The sequence below is a fragment of the Colossoma macropomum genome, unplaced genomic scaffold (genome assembly GCF_904425465.1).
Source record: "Colossoma macropomum unplaced genomic scaffold, Colossoma_macropomum, whole genome shotgun sequence".
Classification (NCBI taxonomy): Eukaryota; Metazoa; Chordata; class Actinopteri; order Characiformes; family Serrasalmidae; genus Colossoma; species Colossoma macropomum.
The window spans coordinates 26,775,529-26,790,046 of NW_023494809.1; the positions used below are offsets into that span (position 1 = coordinate 26,775,529).

General features: G+C 37.7%; 2 protein-coding genes across 2 annotated transcripts; one reads left to right on the forward strand and one right to left on the reverse strand.

Moving 5' to 3' along the window:
- Positions 1 to 809: 809 nt before the first annotated feature.
- LOC118798761 (eotaxin-like) lies at positions 810 to 1,985 on the reverse strand. Its single transcript, XM_036558308.1, has 4 exons — positions 1,879 to 1,985; positions 1,505 to 1,616; positions 1,320 to 1,394; positions 810 to 1,213 (listed from the first exon to the last, which is right to left on the reverse strand). The coding sequence occupies exons 1-4, from the start codon at positions 1,952 to 1,954 to the stop codon at positions 1,126 to 1,128; spliced, it is 351 nt and encodes a 116-aa protein (XP_036414201.1). The 5' UTR covers positions 1,955 to 1,985; the 3' UTR covers positions 810 to 1,125.
- Positions 1,986 to 4,494: 2,509 nt separating this feature from the next.
- LOC118798762 (C-C motif chemokine 18-like) lies at positions 4,495 to 6,573 on the forward strand. The gene is made up of 4 exons (XM_036558309.1): positions 4,495 to 4,601; positions 5,034 to 5,160; positions 5,276 to 5,343; positions 6,297 to 6,573. The coding sequence occupies exons 1-4, from the start codon at positions 4,520 to 4,522 to the stop codon at positions 6,317 to 6,319; spliced, it is 300 nt and encodes a 99-aa protein (XP_036414202.1). The 5' UTR covers positions 4,495 to 4,519; the 3' UTR covers positions 6,320 to 6,573.
- Positions 6,574 to 14,518: the final 7,945 nt, after the last annotated feature.

Here is a 14,518-nt window from a genome sequence, read left to right on the forward strand (position 1 = left end):
TGTCCAGTATTTACCCAGTGCTGGGTTGCCAAATAACCCAGCTTGGGTTGTTTTCAGCCCAGCATTTTTTAGAGTGTGACAGGTTTGAACATTTCACTCATACTCGGGTGCACACTAAACAAATGAACTGTAGCCCTCAAAAAATCACAGCTTTCTGTTGTTCAGTTCGCTGCAGTTGGGAGCGCTTTTTATCTGATAGTCTGAAGCAAACAAATGAATTCAACATCAGTGCACATCAGTGCTGCACTGTCTTGGCCTATTAAATTTTTGACTCTCTACTGAGGCTTGTTTTGTCCTTGCAGCATGAGCTGTTTCTAATAATGGCAGAAGAGCAACAACAAACCATTTTATTTTGTCACACAGACCACAGAATTTATTTTTGATAGGTTGTGCCAGACATCAGTGTACTGTTTGGTTGAATTCAAACTGACACGTATTAAACCAATCAAGCATAAAGAAGTAGAGATGGAATGAGGTTTATTTGTATGTCTCTGATTGCGGTACATGGCGACATTAATCGATTTTGAGGGGGTGCCCTGCCTCACTGTGTCAAACTGGGCTCAAAACTCAAAAAGTTTATTACATTTCATCATGCTATGTTAAGTTTCTCTCATAATTCTCTGAAGATCTACCATCTAAAACCTTGTCAGGTAGCCACGGATTGTAATCTAGTTTTTAGTGGTTAATGTGCTATGATATGTTGCCCCTGGAATTATGGTGAACTTTATTTAGTCTAGTACTTGTTAGTTGTGTCTGGGAAGGTTTTTTCCCTCCATTGAACAAGAAAACAAGCACAGCTTTGAATAATGCTAATTCAGATTTGACTCATTTATTGCCCATTTAATGGCAAATTTACAATGTCGTGGTTAAAATTAAACTTTTCAATTATAAATAATAACATCTTCAAATAAACTCCACAATAAATTCTAATAAATACAATCTGCTTCAAAAGAAAACCTGCCCATAAATATGATAAATTAATACAATATAGGTTAGCATTAAAAAAAATGCCTTGTTAAACATTTTAAACATACATATCAAATGTATAATTCTGCCACTGCATTGTTGGTTGGAGTGCAGTCGTAGAGCAGTGATTGGTGCTTGGTTCATTCTTCTTCTGAGACTTTAACTGCTCTCAGTTGAGCTCTGTGGTGTTGAGAAAGTCAGGCGAGGTGACACAGAGGTTGGAGACACTGTCGTCCTTTGTTGTCTTCTAAGAAAATGAGAAAACATAGAAAATCAGGGTTTGATTGACACAACATGAAAAGTGGTGTTTTTACATTTTACAACACTTTTGATAAAGCTCATGTTAAGCTTACCTAAACTCTTCAATCTTCTCCCGCACCCAAGGCTGTCTTGGATCAATGCAGAAATGTCCCCTTTCTGTCTCGAGGCTGTCAAAAGCAAGTTATTACAGTAATGAATACATAATTATCTTAAAGATGCACATTTGTAGTTGTAGGTATGCACTGTATGCTCTTCAATTTGCAGAAGTGGTCCTTACATGACAGCTTTGATGCATGGAGGGCTACTCTTCTGTAACCTGAAAGATTTCAGGGGTTCCACCACCCTGGACCTCGAGACAGAGACACAGCAGGGACTGACTTTCTCAGCATCTAAATGAGCAAAAACCCAAAACACAGCCGATGATTAAAAAGCACAACACAAATGAGAAATCTGTTGGAATATTGTCGCATATCTCACTTTACAGGAAAAACAAAAAAGTTCTTAAGTTAATGTGAAGCTAGTTTATCCATTCAATGTGGGTCCATTTCTGGTGTCAAGTTATCAAATTTTGGTGTAACAACAAAAATGCTGGTCCACAACTATAAAACATCACAGTAATGTCAAACATATCTGTAAACAAGTGCAGTCTACCTGCTGAGGTCCAGATGGTAAAAGCGATGATTGCTACGGCGGCCAGGCTCCTCATTACAGCTACGCTGGTCTTCATTTTCTTGCCTGATCTCTGTCTCGTCAGAAGAAACGACTGACTAGTGAGGGCGAAGCTGTGGTCTTAAGTAGCGGCAAAAGAGGAACTGAGAAAAGTGAAGATGCGTTCCATTGTGTCCTAATAGAGAGTATTTCTGTCAGAGGTACGGCCCTTTTTCTGCCCAGTCACTATATATGGCTCTGCCGGGCATTTTCCAGTTTCGCAGGGGATGTGACCTCATTGTTCATGACCAAGCGGAAACTTGACTTAAACTGACCGTTTCAGTTGTCCTTCGAAGGTGGAAAATTCTGAGGGAAGCTAGCTCTACCCAGCTGACTACACTGCCTAATCTACAACTGTATGTGATACATTAAGGAGTGCAAGGCTGAATCCCTCGATATGAGACAATGGAGTCGTCCACGCTTTGACTTTTACTGTGTTTTTGCTCAGGAGTCATTTTCATCATGACTTTTCATTTTCTCTTTCTAATTCCTGTCATGTTGTGTTAGTGTTCTCAACACTTCAATATACAGAGTGCCTTGGTAAGGAAAAAGGAATGTGAATATGTTGGCATATAGAGGCCAAAAAGTATGTGGAAATGTAACCACTAGTAAACTTTAATGAAGTTCTTAATAAATAAATAAATAAATAAATAAATGAATAAAAAACAGGAAGTAACTGGCAGCAGTGTTGCAGGAAGTTACTGTAAATTTAACAGCATCCAGTGTTACAGAAACATACAGTTCAATACCGCTTGTATATGTACAGGATGCAACTGTAGAGTATAATGCTGTATAATGCTGCTAATGTTAATTGTATCTTTTGTATATGTATCTATTGTTTTCTCTATATTTGTTTTGTTTTCTATATTTTTTCTATATGTGTGTTTGCTAGTTGTTAATCATGCTTCCAGGCTCTGACAAACACTAATTCTCTTATGAACTCCAGCTCCCAAGATGCATTAGTGAGTCACATGACCCAGCCAGCCAATCATCCACCAGTCATCAAATCTCGGTCATTGGAATCCTAATTGCTTTCACCTGTTACCTGTTGTGTATATATACCCATCTGTTCATTTCATTCATTGTGAAGTGTTGCCTCTGTTTTGCCAGTGTGTACTGAGCCTTTCTCATTTGTTTGTTTATTCTTCTGTTGTGAGCCCGTTTTGCCTATTGTTTTTTGGATTTTCCCCTTTGGCTAAGGTTACTGGTTTGCTTGCTTTTTTGGTTTAGACTCTCGCTTGTTTCCTTACAACTCTTTTTGTCTAAATCCTATGTGCTGTGTTTCGCTCTTTTGGTGTTTGACCTGGCCTGGTGTTCTCTTTGCCCCTTTGGATCGTCCTCTTTTTAATAAACATTATGGCTTATTTTACATCTACGAGTGTCTGGTTCGTTCACTCAGTGTTACAACAATAAAGACAGTTAACATGGCCTTTCTGATCATATAAACATGAAACAAAAACAGTTTGAGTACATCTTGGAAAACATTTCTTATTTTATTGTAAATAATGTTTTGATTGCACTTGCAATTAGTCTGCACATTTGCCACCTCAGAAACTGCATTGTCAACAAAGAGACTGAAAAAATCTGTTCTAAACTGGTTTATGCTGGTCTGGAGCTGGTTTAACCAACACACCCCACATCCAAAACACAACACATACTGGTTTTGTTGGTGACCAGCTATGCTGGTCCATGCTAGTTTTTCTAGTAGGGCATTTAGATGCATTAACTTACAATAATTGACCTTCGACATTACCAGTGCAAAAACCAATGTTCAAAAACTTGTAAACCAAGTTTAGCCAACACAAACCAAATAAAGTAAAAACTAAAATCACTTATTGATTCATTAATAAATGCTAAAAATGTGGTTGTAGAGCTTTTAGGCCTGGAAAGCTGGCTGGAAGGTCATGCCCTCACTGCAGGGGCGGCAATTGGAATTTATTTGTAGTGGTGCTGAAACATGAAGGGGTTGCTATATCTGTAGATGTTGCGGTGGCAATATGTGAACACTGGGCATTAGAGAGTGGCGGTGGTATTTGCTATCTTTATGACTCGTTTGTCAATTTGAATGCTGATGCAATATGTATCATTACCCATTTGCCAAATTAAAAGCATTGCTTCACTTGTGCTTGTGCTACATGAACGATCTGAGCATATGTAAAGAGTGAGATGATGAAGCAGGCAGATTATGCGCTGACGTGTTGCTATAAGAAGCAGAAAAGCATGCTCTGATGTTGAATTCCCATGAATGATGTTGAATTGAATTTTGCATGAAAATGAGACACTTCTATGTGTGTCACAGTCAAAGCAATAACAATAAACCCTACTTGGTATCTGCTGTCTTTAAGCTTCATTTACTAAGCTGCAAGTGTGCTGGTTTCTCTTTTTCGCTGCCTGCACTGCTAAGGCTCAATGTGGGTTCGAGGTGTGAGCTGTATTTTTACAGTGTGATCACAAACAGTGGCGTGGTGCAGTCATGTGTCCACCTCTTTTTCTCTACTTGATGGGCTTGGCAATAAAAGAGAAGCACCCACAAAATTAACAGTCATTGACTGTTTGACAGTCACTGCTGATCTCACGACGAACCATGTTGCATTGGAATAGCAATCTTTGTGCTTTGGCTGTGCTGCTCGTCCTTTTTGGCTGCACAACTGGTGTATCTGGTAGCTGTAAGTGTGCACTGAAATTTTTAGTACTTAGGAATTCAAATGACGGTACATAGCATTAAATGAAGGTGTTTGTTTTAAAGATTCGATATTGCTATTTCACTTCACTTATGCTAATGTTTTTTTTTTTGCATATGTCAAAGAACAATGAGTAATATGAATTCTTGACTTTAGTTGCTTTGCATTAAGGATCTTATTATCATGTATGGTGGTGCTGCACCTGCTTCTTTCTTGGACACTTTCAAACTGTAATCAAAAGTGGAAATATGAATCATTTAAAGCAACAACCTAAAAATTGACTGTGATATTGTGTTGAAGGTCAAAGGACTGTTGGTTTTTTTGCATACTTGCATTTTGTGTTTGGTTACATAAAACCTTCACGCTTGTAAAGTTATTAGTTTGGAAAGCCTCTCTCTCTCTAACTCTCACTTTCAGATCGTCTGCCTACTAGAGTCCAGCTGGTTTGCTGTGAGGAAGTGTCCAAAATGCCTATCCCGCGTAACATAGAGCTGATTGGATACAAGCACCAGAGTGCATTGGCACCTTGTGTTGAAGCAATTATGTAAATTTATCATTTATATCAGTTTTGCATCTTTTATCATTTCTCTAAACATTCTCAATAGCATAATTCCAGGGTTTGACCACATTTTAAAAAAAATTGTATAAATTATTTGTAGATTTTACTCAAAGACGGAAAAATTCTGCTCTGACCCCACCGCCCGCTGGATCCGAAAGAGACAAAAAGGTATTTATACATGCAGCCACCACAGTAGAGCCTGAACTAGACTTCATCTGTACATATATGTTCATTTTGTTAGGAACGTCAGTGCTCATCTATGGGCTCAACATGAAATTGAGTCTCTAAAAAATAAGCCTGATCTGATGACCATTTATTGTTAAAAGTTTCAGTAACCATCAGTAAATATCAGCGTGCATAAAAACAGGATTTTAATTATACTCATTATAAGTCTTGACAAACATGTAATCTCTAACTGTCCAGCCTTGGTAAATAGTAGGGATGTCCAGATCTGCTTTTTTGCAACACAATACTAAGTATACACCGATATTTGCATTTTCAGAGATGATTGAGCCAAATGTAGCCATTTAGGTAAAATTTGCCAGGCTAAGAAATAATTTTACACTTTTATTGTAAATCATTTTCTAAAAAAAAGTACACGCAATTCATTTTATATCTATAACGTGGTGCTCTTTTGTTTTTTGACCTAATTTTTTTATTATCATGCTATAGTATGTTTAATGGTGATTATGATCGAGTTTCAATTGACCTTGATAACTTGGCTACTAGTTACCATCCTGACATGAAATCTCTTCATTTTTTGTAGTGGTATAAACTCTGATCTGCTTTCTTTCCCTTTTTTGTGAAAAATGTCACTTTAAGTGTTGTTCTTATTGTGAAACAGTCTGCTTCTTTCTCTCTGTTTTGCAAGTTTTCATTTCTTTACTTTAAAATAGTTCCACACTGCAAGAACGTAGACCACTTAGACAACCTCTACGACTGTTGAATAAACAGAGTGTGAAATAAAAAGAGAAAAAGAGAGGATCAAATCTAGATCAGTTCATTCAAATATGCCTTGATCGCTCCAACATTACTAAACAGCTTGATGGTCAGATTTGATTTGTCTCAATAAAGGATTCAGCCACCCTCATATTAATCATATTAACCAATCTATCTTACAGATCTGGAAGAGTACAAAAACTGAAAATGGCAAACCAGTCCAAAGGATTTCTTGTTCATCTTTCTTTTATATTTGATCCATAATACATACTTCTGCATACTTATATATACTTACTTATAATATATACTTATGAATGCATTACACGTAGCCAGCAGTGAGTTATTGTTAGTACACTTTAATACCCCTGTTTATACCACTGTTTATATATAATCTCAGTGTGTAATCTCATTATGACTGTAAGCACTGCTGTTCTTAAGCAATAAAGTACCATTACTCTGCAAAAGTGTGCTGGTGTTCCTTCTATATAAACTGTGCGTGGAGAGGAGGAGAGTTTCTGTGACTAATAATGCACTGCTTTATTTTAAGACTTATATTTGCAGTTCTTCATCGTCTTGTGGCCGACAAACCAAAACGAAAGAAACAAGATGAACTGTAGGTGGAAGTGTAGACGTTGTGTTGTCTTGGTCATAAGTTTCTATGATTGGTTATGCGTTTTTATTTGCTCAGGCCTCTCATACTTCAACATTTCATTATAAATTCTCTTTCTTAATGTGAGTTAACTCTGTGAACCCAGATTTTGTTGTGCATTATGTACAAATGACAAAAACCATGTCATTCTTTTCAAAGGGCCACAGCTACAAAACCAAGTGCCTCCAACATGTACATTTTTGCCTATATATGTAGAAGTGATTTCCAGATCATCTGGAAAAAATGATGTGAAAGGTCCCTTGCAGTGCTTGCAGTGTGTTGCAAATGTTGATGTGACTCAATGTTGTCTTATAGTATTGAGCAAGAATCCTAGAAATACAAAATTAAGGGGGTTTGGCTGGATATTCAGAAATCAGTAGCTCTTATTTGTAGATAAATTTCAACAATAAATCTTTATATTTGCTATTTAGATCATACATGAACTTATTTCACTACCAGGTTTCAGTGAGACCACTGAAGCTGCACTCAAAGTATCACTTCACTTTCAAATTTCGACATGCATACAATAGCCATGATTATTAATAGCACTGTAGTTTTTAACAATATCTGATCAACACAGTGAATTACTGTGGTAAGCACTTGATAGAAAGCAAAGGCTCCTTTGAGCAACCATAACACGTTAATGTCTTAAGCCAGGAACTAAAAGAGCTCTGTCGTTCTGCTGGCTTCCTGGGACTTTTACTCAGAAAAGGAGCTACAGTCTGAGACAGCATTTTCATGAGCAGTGGAAATGAGTGATGAGGTCAGTTCTATGTGGGGAAGTAAGAAGCATGACTACATTTCTCTTTAATGCTGCACCACTTCACTTCATACCGGTAACTTCACTGTTTTTTACAATTGGCAGCCATTGACATTAAGTCTAATTTATGAGATATTCATCCAGTTAAACAAATAGTTTTGTGCCTAACTTTCCCCTTACCCCAAATGTCCTCAATCAGCCAAAGCACGTTTGACATTTGAACTTTTTAATTTTTTAGTTCTGCCCTGGAGCTTCGATGCAAATGTGTCTAATCACTGGACACTAGGTAAAGTACATTGTATGGCCATAATTAGTAGCAGCAGCCAGTCAGAAATTCAAGGTTTTCATAATACTGCACTGACATCGTGACCTACATGTGCCCCACAAAATGACCCATATTTCTTGGCTACCAAATTAGGGCTGTAGTTCGGTTTACGACAGAAAGTAGGTCTCTTCACTTGCAACGTATTTGACACCCTGCCCACAGGCTTTGCTTGGACAAAGGTCACATACCTAAGAACTGTAGCATCAGCCTGAATTAATGCCTGAATTTTGAGAAACCTGCTTTAGTACAAATGGAGCTCACATAGAACAACCAGGAGCAGAGCAAACACTGCGAGTTCATTTGGAAGAAGCTGGTTCAGCAGCTGAGGCAGACCGAGGCTGACCGTGAGGATCATGAACTTTAAAGTGACAGAAGTTCATGGCCTCATAACACTACACTGACATCACAAAATGACCCACGTTAGATATGGACTCAAGTTTGATGTGTCTGTCTCGTTTTCTCAGTGAGTCTTCTTGACAGCTACACATCTATTCAGACTCATAGCGCTGATGGGGACAGTTTTGGTGGTCTACCAGGTCTTGCTCATTTGTGAGGATTGTGTATTTTCCAGTTTTGGAAACTCCTGTTTTGTTTTTTTTTCCATTGACTTTCTCTTTTTTATGTAAGTGGATTGTCTTATATCTAATCTCCTAAAAATAAACATCTCCTAAAAGTGAATAATGGCAATTTTGACTGGAAATTAAATAAACAATGAGTGGTCTCTGACTTTTGCAGAGCACTGTGTGCTGTTTTTTTAAAACCTCAGTTTTAAGAATGCTAAGCAAAAACGTTGCAAAATCCAGACCACTCGTCTCCGACTCTGCCCTGACCCCACCCTATCACTTGTCACACCTTCATGCTCAACAAAGACGTGTTAAACCAACATGATAACCCAAGCGTGCAGTAAGGGTGATGCATTTTGTGTTACTTCTAAAAGTCACCTTAATTATTTATATAGAACACGTGTTTAGATTTTTAACAGGAAGATTTGTTCTAATTACATATTCTGTGTGAGATACACTGTTGAGTTGTACCAGCAAAATGTCTCACATGGTGCACAAGCTGTAAAATAAGTGTCAAGTTCAGTGCAGGATTACTGTAGATGACGAGGGGCGAGGATGGAAATTCAAAAGCACAAACTGAAACTAAAGATACTGATGCATTTCCCTTCAGTCAAAAAGTTTTCTTGCCCATGATTGATCCTATGAACTTCACATTTGAGCTGACCAAGAAAGTGAACAATAAGTTATACTTGTTGGTTTTGGTGGAACTTTGTTGAACTAACTGGGGCAATCAAATACAGCCTTTTCATCAGTGTTTCCTCAAAAATACATCAATACCAATGCTAGTCCGTTGTTAGATAGCTAACAGTTGCCAACACAGAAGCAAGTAACCCTTTGGAATGAGTCTCAGAGCCTTTTATTAGCTAGCACTACAGTAAATGCTAGCTGATACCCTGCTAGAAAAAACAGCAAAACCAGCATATGTTGTGTTTTGGATGCTGGTATGCTGGTCAACCAGTATGGCCATGCTGAGTGACCAGCACCGAACCAACACTAGACCATCATAAACCATCTTAGAACAGCATGGAATTCATGCTGGTCTGTGCTGTTTTCTCAGAAGAATAGACAACTACACAGCAGCCACAGAGATTGTGTCCCCATTGCACTAGTTTAGTGGTGCAAATCTGCAGGTTTGTGATGTACACCCATCTCCAAAGAGACTAACTTACAGTATTCTCATGGATAAATAGTGAGATGTTTTATTATTTTATGGTTCATTTTGACTAAGACTGGTGAGAGAAAAGACTTCTGTCCAATCACAAGCCAGATAACCAGTGTTATGAATGTTTTTGTTGCTAGCTAGCTAACATGGCAGGGCAGGAATGAAGCAAACATGTTAAAACACGTTATTTAGATAAATAGATTAAAGAATATACCACCAAGATTTCTTAGAGGTGCTTCTAAGTCATCACTCCTTATGTTTCTCATGTTGTTAATATTTCTATACAGTCAGCTACAGTACCAGATGCCTCAGAATGGTGAGATACAGAAACTAGTTTCTTATATGAACTACAGTCAGGTTTTTGAAAATCCCATTCTGCAGAAACATGCCTGCTCTATCTAGCTGATTCCATAAGAAGAGATGTAGATGAAGGAAAATTCTGAAAGATGGTTTTGTTGAATTTACAGAATTTGATGCAGTTGATCATGTAATTGTATTAACTAAGTTAAGGGCTGTGGGTTTTACTAGCTTGACCCTAAAATGGATTCAGTTGTGTTTAAAAAATCGTAGATGGGTGGTTGATGTAATGGGATCTTTTCAGAGCATGGGATGTGGAATTCCAGGTTGGAGTATTTGGGACTCTTGTTTTTTTTTATTTTACGTCAACAATATAAAATCAGTCTGTACATGTAGTCTCTAGATGATTCTGCTCTTTTGGTGTCTCATAAGGATAAAGCAGTTGCTGAAAATATGCTTAGTGCACAATTTCAAAATGTGAGCAAATTGTCATCAGATAATAGATTATCTCTACATCTTGGAAAAACAGAGGCTCTTGTTTTGGTTCTAAAATAAGGCTGGTTAAATCATCAGGCCTATTTGTAAAAGTAGGAGAAGGTATATTTACTACAAAAACAAGTGTAAACAGTCTTGGATGTGAATTAGTTGGTTCTGTGTCAGGTGAAGGTATGGCTTTGAAAGCCCTTGCTAAAATAAATAAAAAAATAAAATATTTAACGCTAGAGAAGCTTTGCGAATGTTGGCCGCAGCTTTAGTTCAGGGTCACTTTATATACGTGGTAACCTCATAGTATACAGGTTCGACTCAGAAACAAGCAAAGGCTGCTCTGGTTTCCTCCCACAGTCCAAAGACATGCAATCAGGCCAGCTGAAGCTAAGTTGCCCCTAGGTGTGAGTGTATGTGTGTGTGTGTGAATGTGTTTTTCTGTGCGTCTGCCCTGTGATGGACTGGCGACCTGTCCAGTGTGTTTCTTGCCTTCCACCAAATGACCGTTGAGATAGGCTCCATTGTGCTGGGTCATTAGAATTTCTGTAGTCTTTTTTTACTTAATGCTGAGTTAATTTCATCATGGATGTTGGGCTGTTTTTTTCAGTAGTGAACCGTGCCTCTAAAATCTTGGCTCTCTGAAATGTAAATCCTCCTTACAAATATTTGCATCATCATACAAGCTTTGTGTGCTTTTCAGGAAATGCATGACAGTCACAGCCTCCTACCACAAAACCAGCAGCATTTCTTCCAAGCCTTCACATCATGACAGCACACACAGCCAAGCAGCCATGAGCATCAGACACATCAGCATCTCAGCCATTCTAAGAGCGATGGGCAGACTTAATAATAAACTTCCTAAATCACAAAATCCATCTCTGGCCCGAGATCCCCTCTCAGAGCCCAACAGCAAGGAGTCCCAGCAGAGCGTTTGCTCCTTGGTCGATCCTGTCATCCAGCGGTAGCATGGTGTAATTGCTGGAGTTGAAATGCCTCTCAAAAGCTTCTTTTGCACCAAACTAAGCTCTGGTGTAGGTCGCCCTTTGCCGATTAACTACAACTTTTCATTAAAAGTTAATATAGAAAACAGTATGGATAATAAATTCATACCTCACTCACTCGCTGTAACGTCACTCTCGGCTTCCATCATGAACCAACAAGCTAGCTAGCTTTTTCATTGCTAGCTTTGTCCCCCAATTTTTCTGTCATTTGAAATTGGTCTCTCATTGAATTACTATTGCTTGGCCCTCTGTAAATTTATAGCAGGACCACCAATCACCAACATTCTTTCCAGCAACAGCAGATATAGCAAAATTCTGATCGGGGGAGACAAAGGAAATCCTTTAACAGTCCAGTACAAATTGAATAGGCAAATTTAAAGGATTTATGTGCTTAGATTTGAATGTTTTAGATGTTGCTTGTCAAAATATGATCAGATAAAACTAAAACTGCTCTATTTTAAAATATTATTTTTAGAATATCTTAGGCCCTCTCTGAGGGCATAGAGGGCCCTGAAGGTTCCCCCCTGTTTTTTTCTCACTCACTTATCATTTATGCAGCTTATCCTCCTGGGTCATTCTAACGATCCAGCACAAGTACTTAAACCAACCAGTTGGGTTGAAATAAAACAGTATTTACCCAGTGCTGGGTTGCCAAATAACCCAGGTTAGGTTGTTTTCAGCGAAGTATTTTTAGAGTGTAATTCAGTATTCAGGCACACATAAGGCTTTCACACCTACTTTGTTTTGTTCTGAACTTGTTCTTTAGTGTGACAGGTGGGACGAGTTGACTCATACTCTGGTGCATAACAAACGAATTAACTGTAGTCTGCAAAAAATTGCAGCTCTCTGTGTTTCAGTTTGCTGCTGATAGGAGCGGTCCAGAGCAAACAAGTGAATTCAAGATCAGTGCACGTCAGTGCTGCACTGTCTGTGTAATCAGTCTGTTTAACTTTAGACTCTTTACTGAGGCCCGTTTTGTTCTTGCAGCATGAGTTGTTCCTAAAAACAGCAGAAGAGCAACAACAATTTATTTCGTCACACAGACCACAGAGCTTATTTTTGATAGGTTGGGCCAGACATCAGCAAGCTGTTTGGTTAAATTCAAACTGACGTGTATTAAACCAATCAAGCATAAAGAAGTAGAGATGAAGTGAGGTTTATTTTTATGTTTCTGGTTGTGGTACATGGAGACATTTATTTTAATTAAACTCACAATATATTGTTACAATACATTTTAGTACGAATGTAAGTGAGCCATAAATCTGGGCTCTATACTGTGATGGCCTAATAAAAGTTAAAACAAAAATGGGTTGTTTAATGGAGGCAAATGGAACATTTTTCATGCTAAAGGGGGTGCTGAACAACTTTCAGGGGACGCCTTAGCACCCCCTAGCACCACCGTGGTGCCTCAACTGCCTCACTGTCAAACCAGATTCAAAACAGTTTATTACATGTTTCATCATGCTATGTTGAGTTTCTCTCATAACCCCTTAAAATCCCAGGCTTATTACTTACTAAGGCTTATTATTCAGTAACTACAGGGACTTTAATGCAAATTGGTTGAGCTATTCTTAGATTACTGAAGTGTGTATTAAAGCTTTGGGACACTGGCGGGCCCTGACTGTGTAAGGGGTTGATACTCTGAAGAAAACCATGACGATAACTTGTGTCTACGTTAGTTGTGTCTTGGAAGGTTTTATCCCTCCACTGAACAAGAAAACAGGTACAGCATTGCGTAATGCTAATTCAGATTTAATTCATTTAATAGCAATTTTACAATGTGTGGTGTTTTAAAATACAGGAGAACTAATTTCATTGACTTTTCAATTGTAAATAATTACATCTTCAAAATAACCCCACATGAAATTCTAATAAATACCATCTGCTTCAAAAGAAAAACTGCCTATAAATATGATAAAATAATAGGGTAACACTTTATAATAAGGGTACATGAACTGGCAGTAATTAAGGCATTTACTAATGAATAACTAATCAGAAAGTAATGAGTCATTAATCAGGAACAAATGAATAAGTCATATATTAACAACCACAAGACTAAATTGCTAACGCATGTACTAATGAATGAAGTTGAAGGTAATAAAGGCTTTATTCAGTGCCTGAATTCATTAGGAATTCATGTGTTAATTAATGTTGTCACAAGATCCCCCTGAGACACAGTGCTCTGCAATATTATGACTAAGTCAACTGTTTTTTTTATAGCTCCATCCTCTGATCATCTTGTCCTTCTTCTTCTTCATGTTGTGTAAGCAGCCCTTGTATTTGCCTGTTTCTATCTGTCAGGTCTTGAGTTTATTGTTTTTGATTTTTTATGTTACCTTGTCTGTTTCTACCCACCTAGTGACTGTTTAGTAAAATTAATGTTATTCATGTTAATAATATGACGTTTTAACTCCTGTATTGATGCACAGAGCCTCATGAGGGAATAGTTTAGCCTACAGTTACCACTGAACTCAGAAATGAGTTAATTATTGGAGTGTCTTTCTCCTGGGGTCATAAGAATCCTTAATTGTATGCACATTTTTGTGCTTTCCCAGATCTAGTACACCTGATTGAACTCAATTGCTAATTTACAAGCTCCTGATGTGCTGGTTGAGGTGTGTCAGAGTGAGAAAAATACAAAACTGTGCAGTGTCAATTCTCAATTCACTATAAAGAAAGCAGTGATTACTGATAACTCATGATGAATTCATAATGTTTGTGCCCCCTAAAGTAAAGTGATGAACCAGTCACAATTTATTACTCATTAAATACTGATTCTTCATAATGAATTCATGTTTGTGCCCCTGAAAGTGACGAGCGAATCACAATTTATTTATTGAATAATTTATTTTTTTTAATTTATTGATTAAGTTTATTTATTACTGATTATATACTAATTCTTCATGATGAGTTCATGAGCTAATAAAATAGCAAGGGTTAATCATTTTACTTACCAAACTGACGGTCATTCTTTTGCCCTCTCAAGAACAGTGATGAAGGATAAGTAGCTACAATATGGCTCATATGAAAACATGACATTGACGAAATTCACAGGAATAAAAAAGCATATTTTATTATCATTTTAGGACTTCTACACAATACACAGAAACGGAGCACGTGAACGTGTCACTGTAACACGGAAAATGAAGAGAAACCAATAC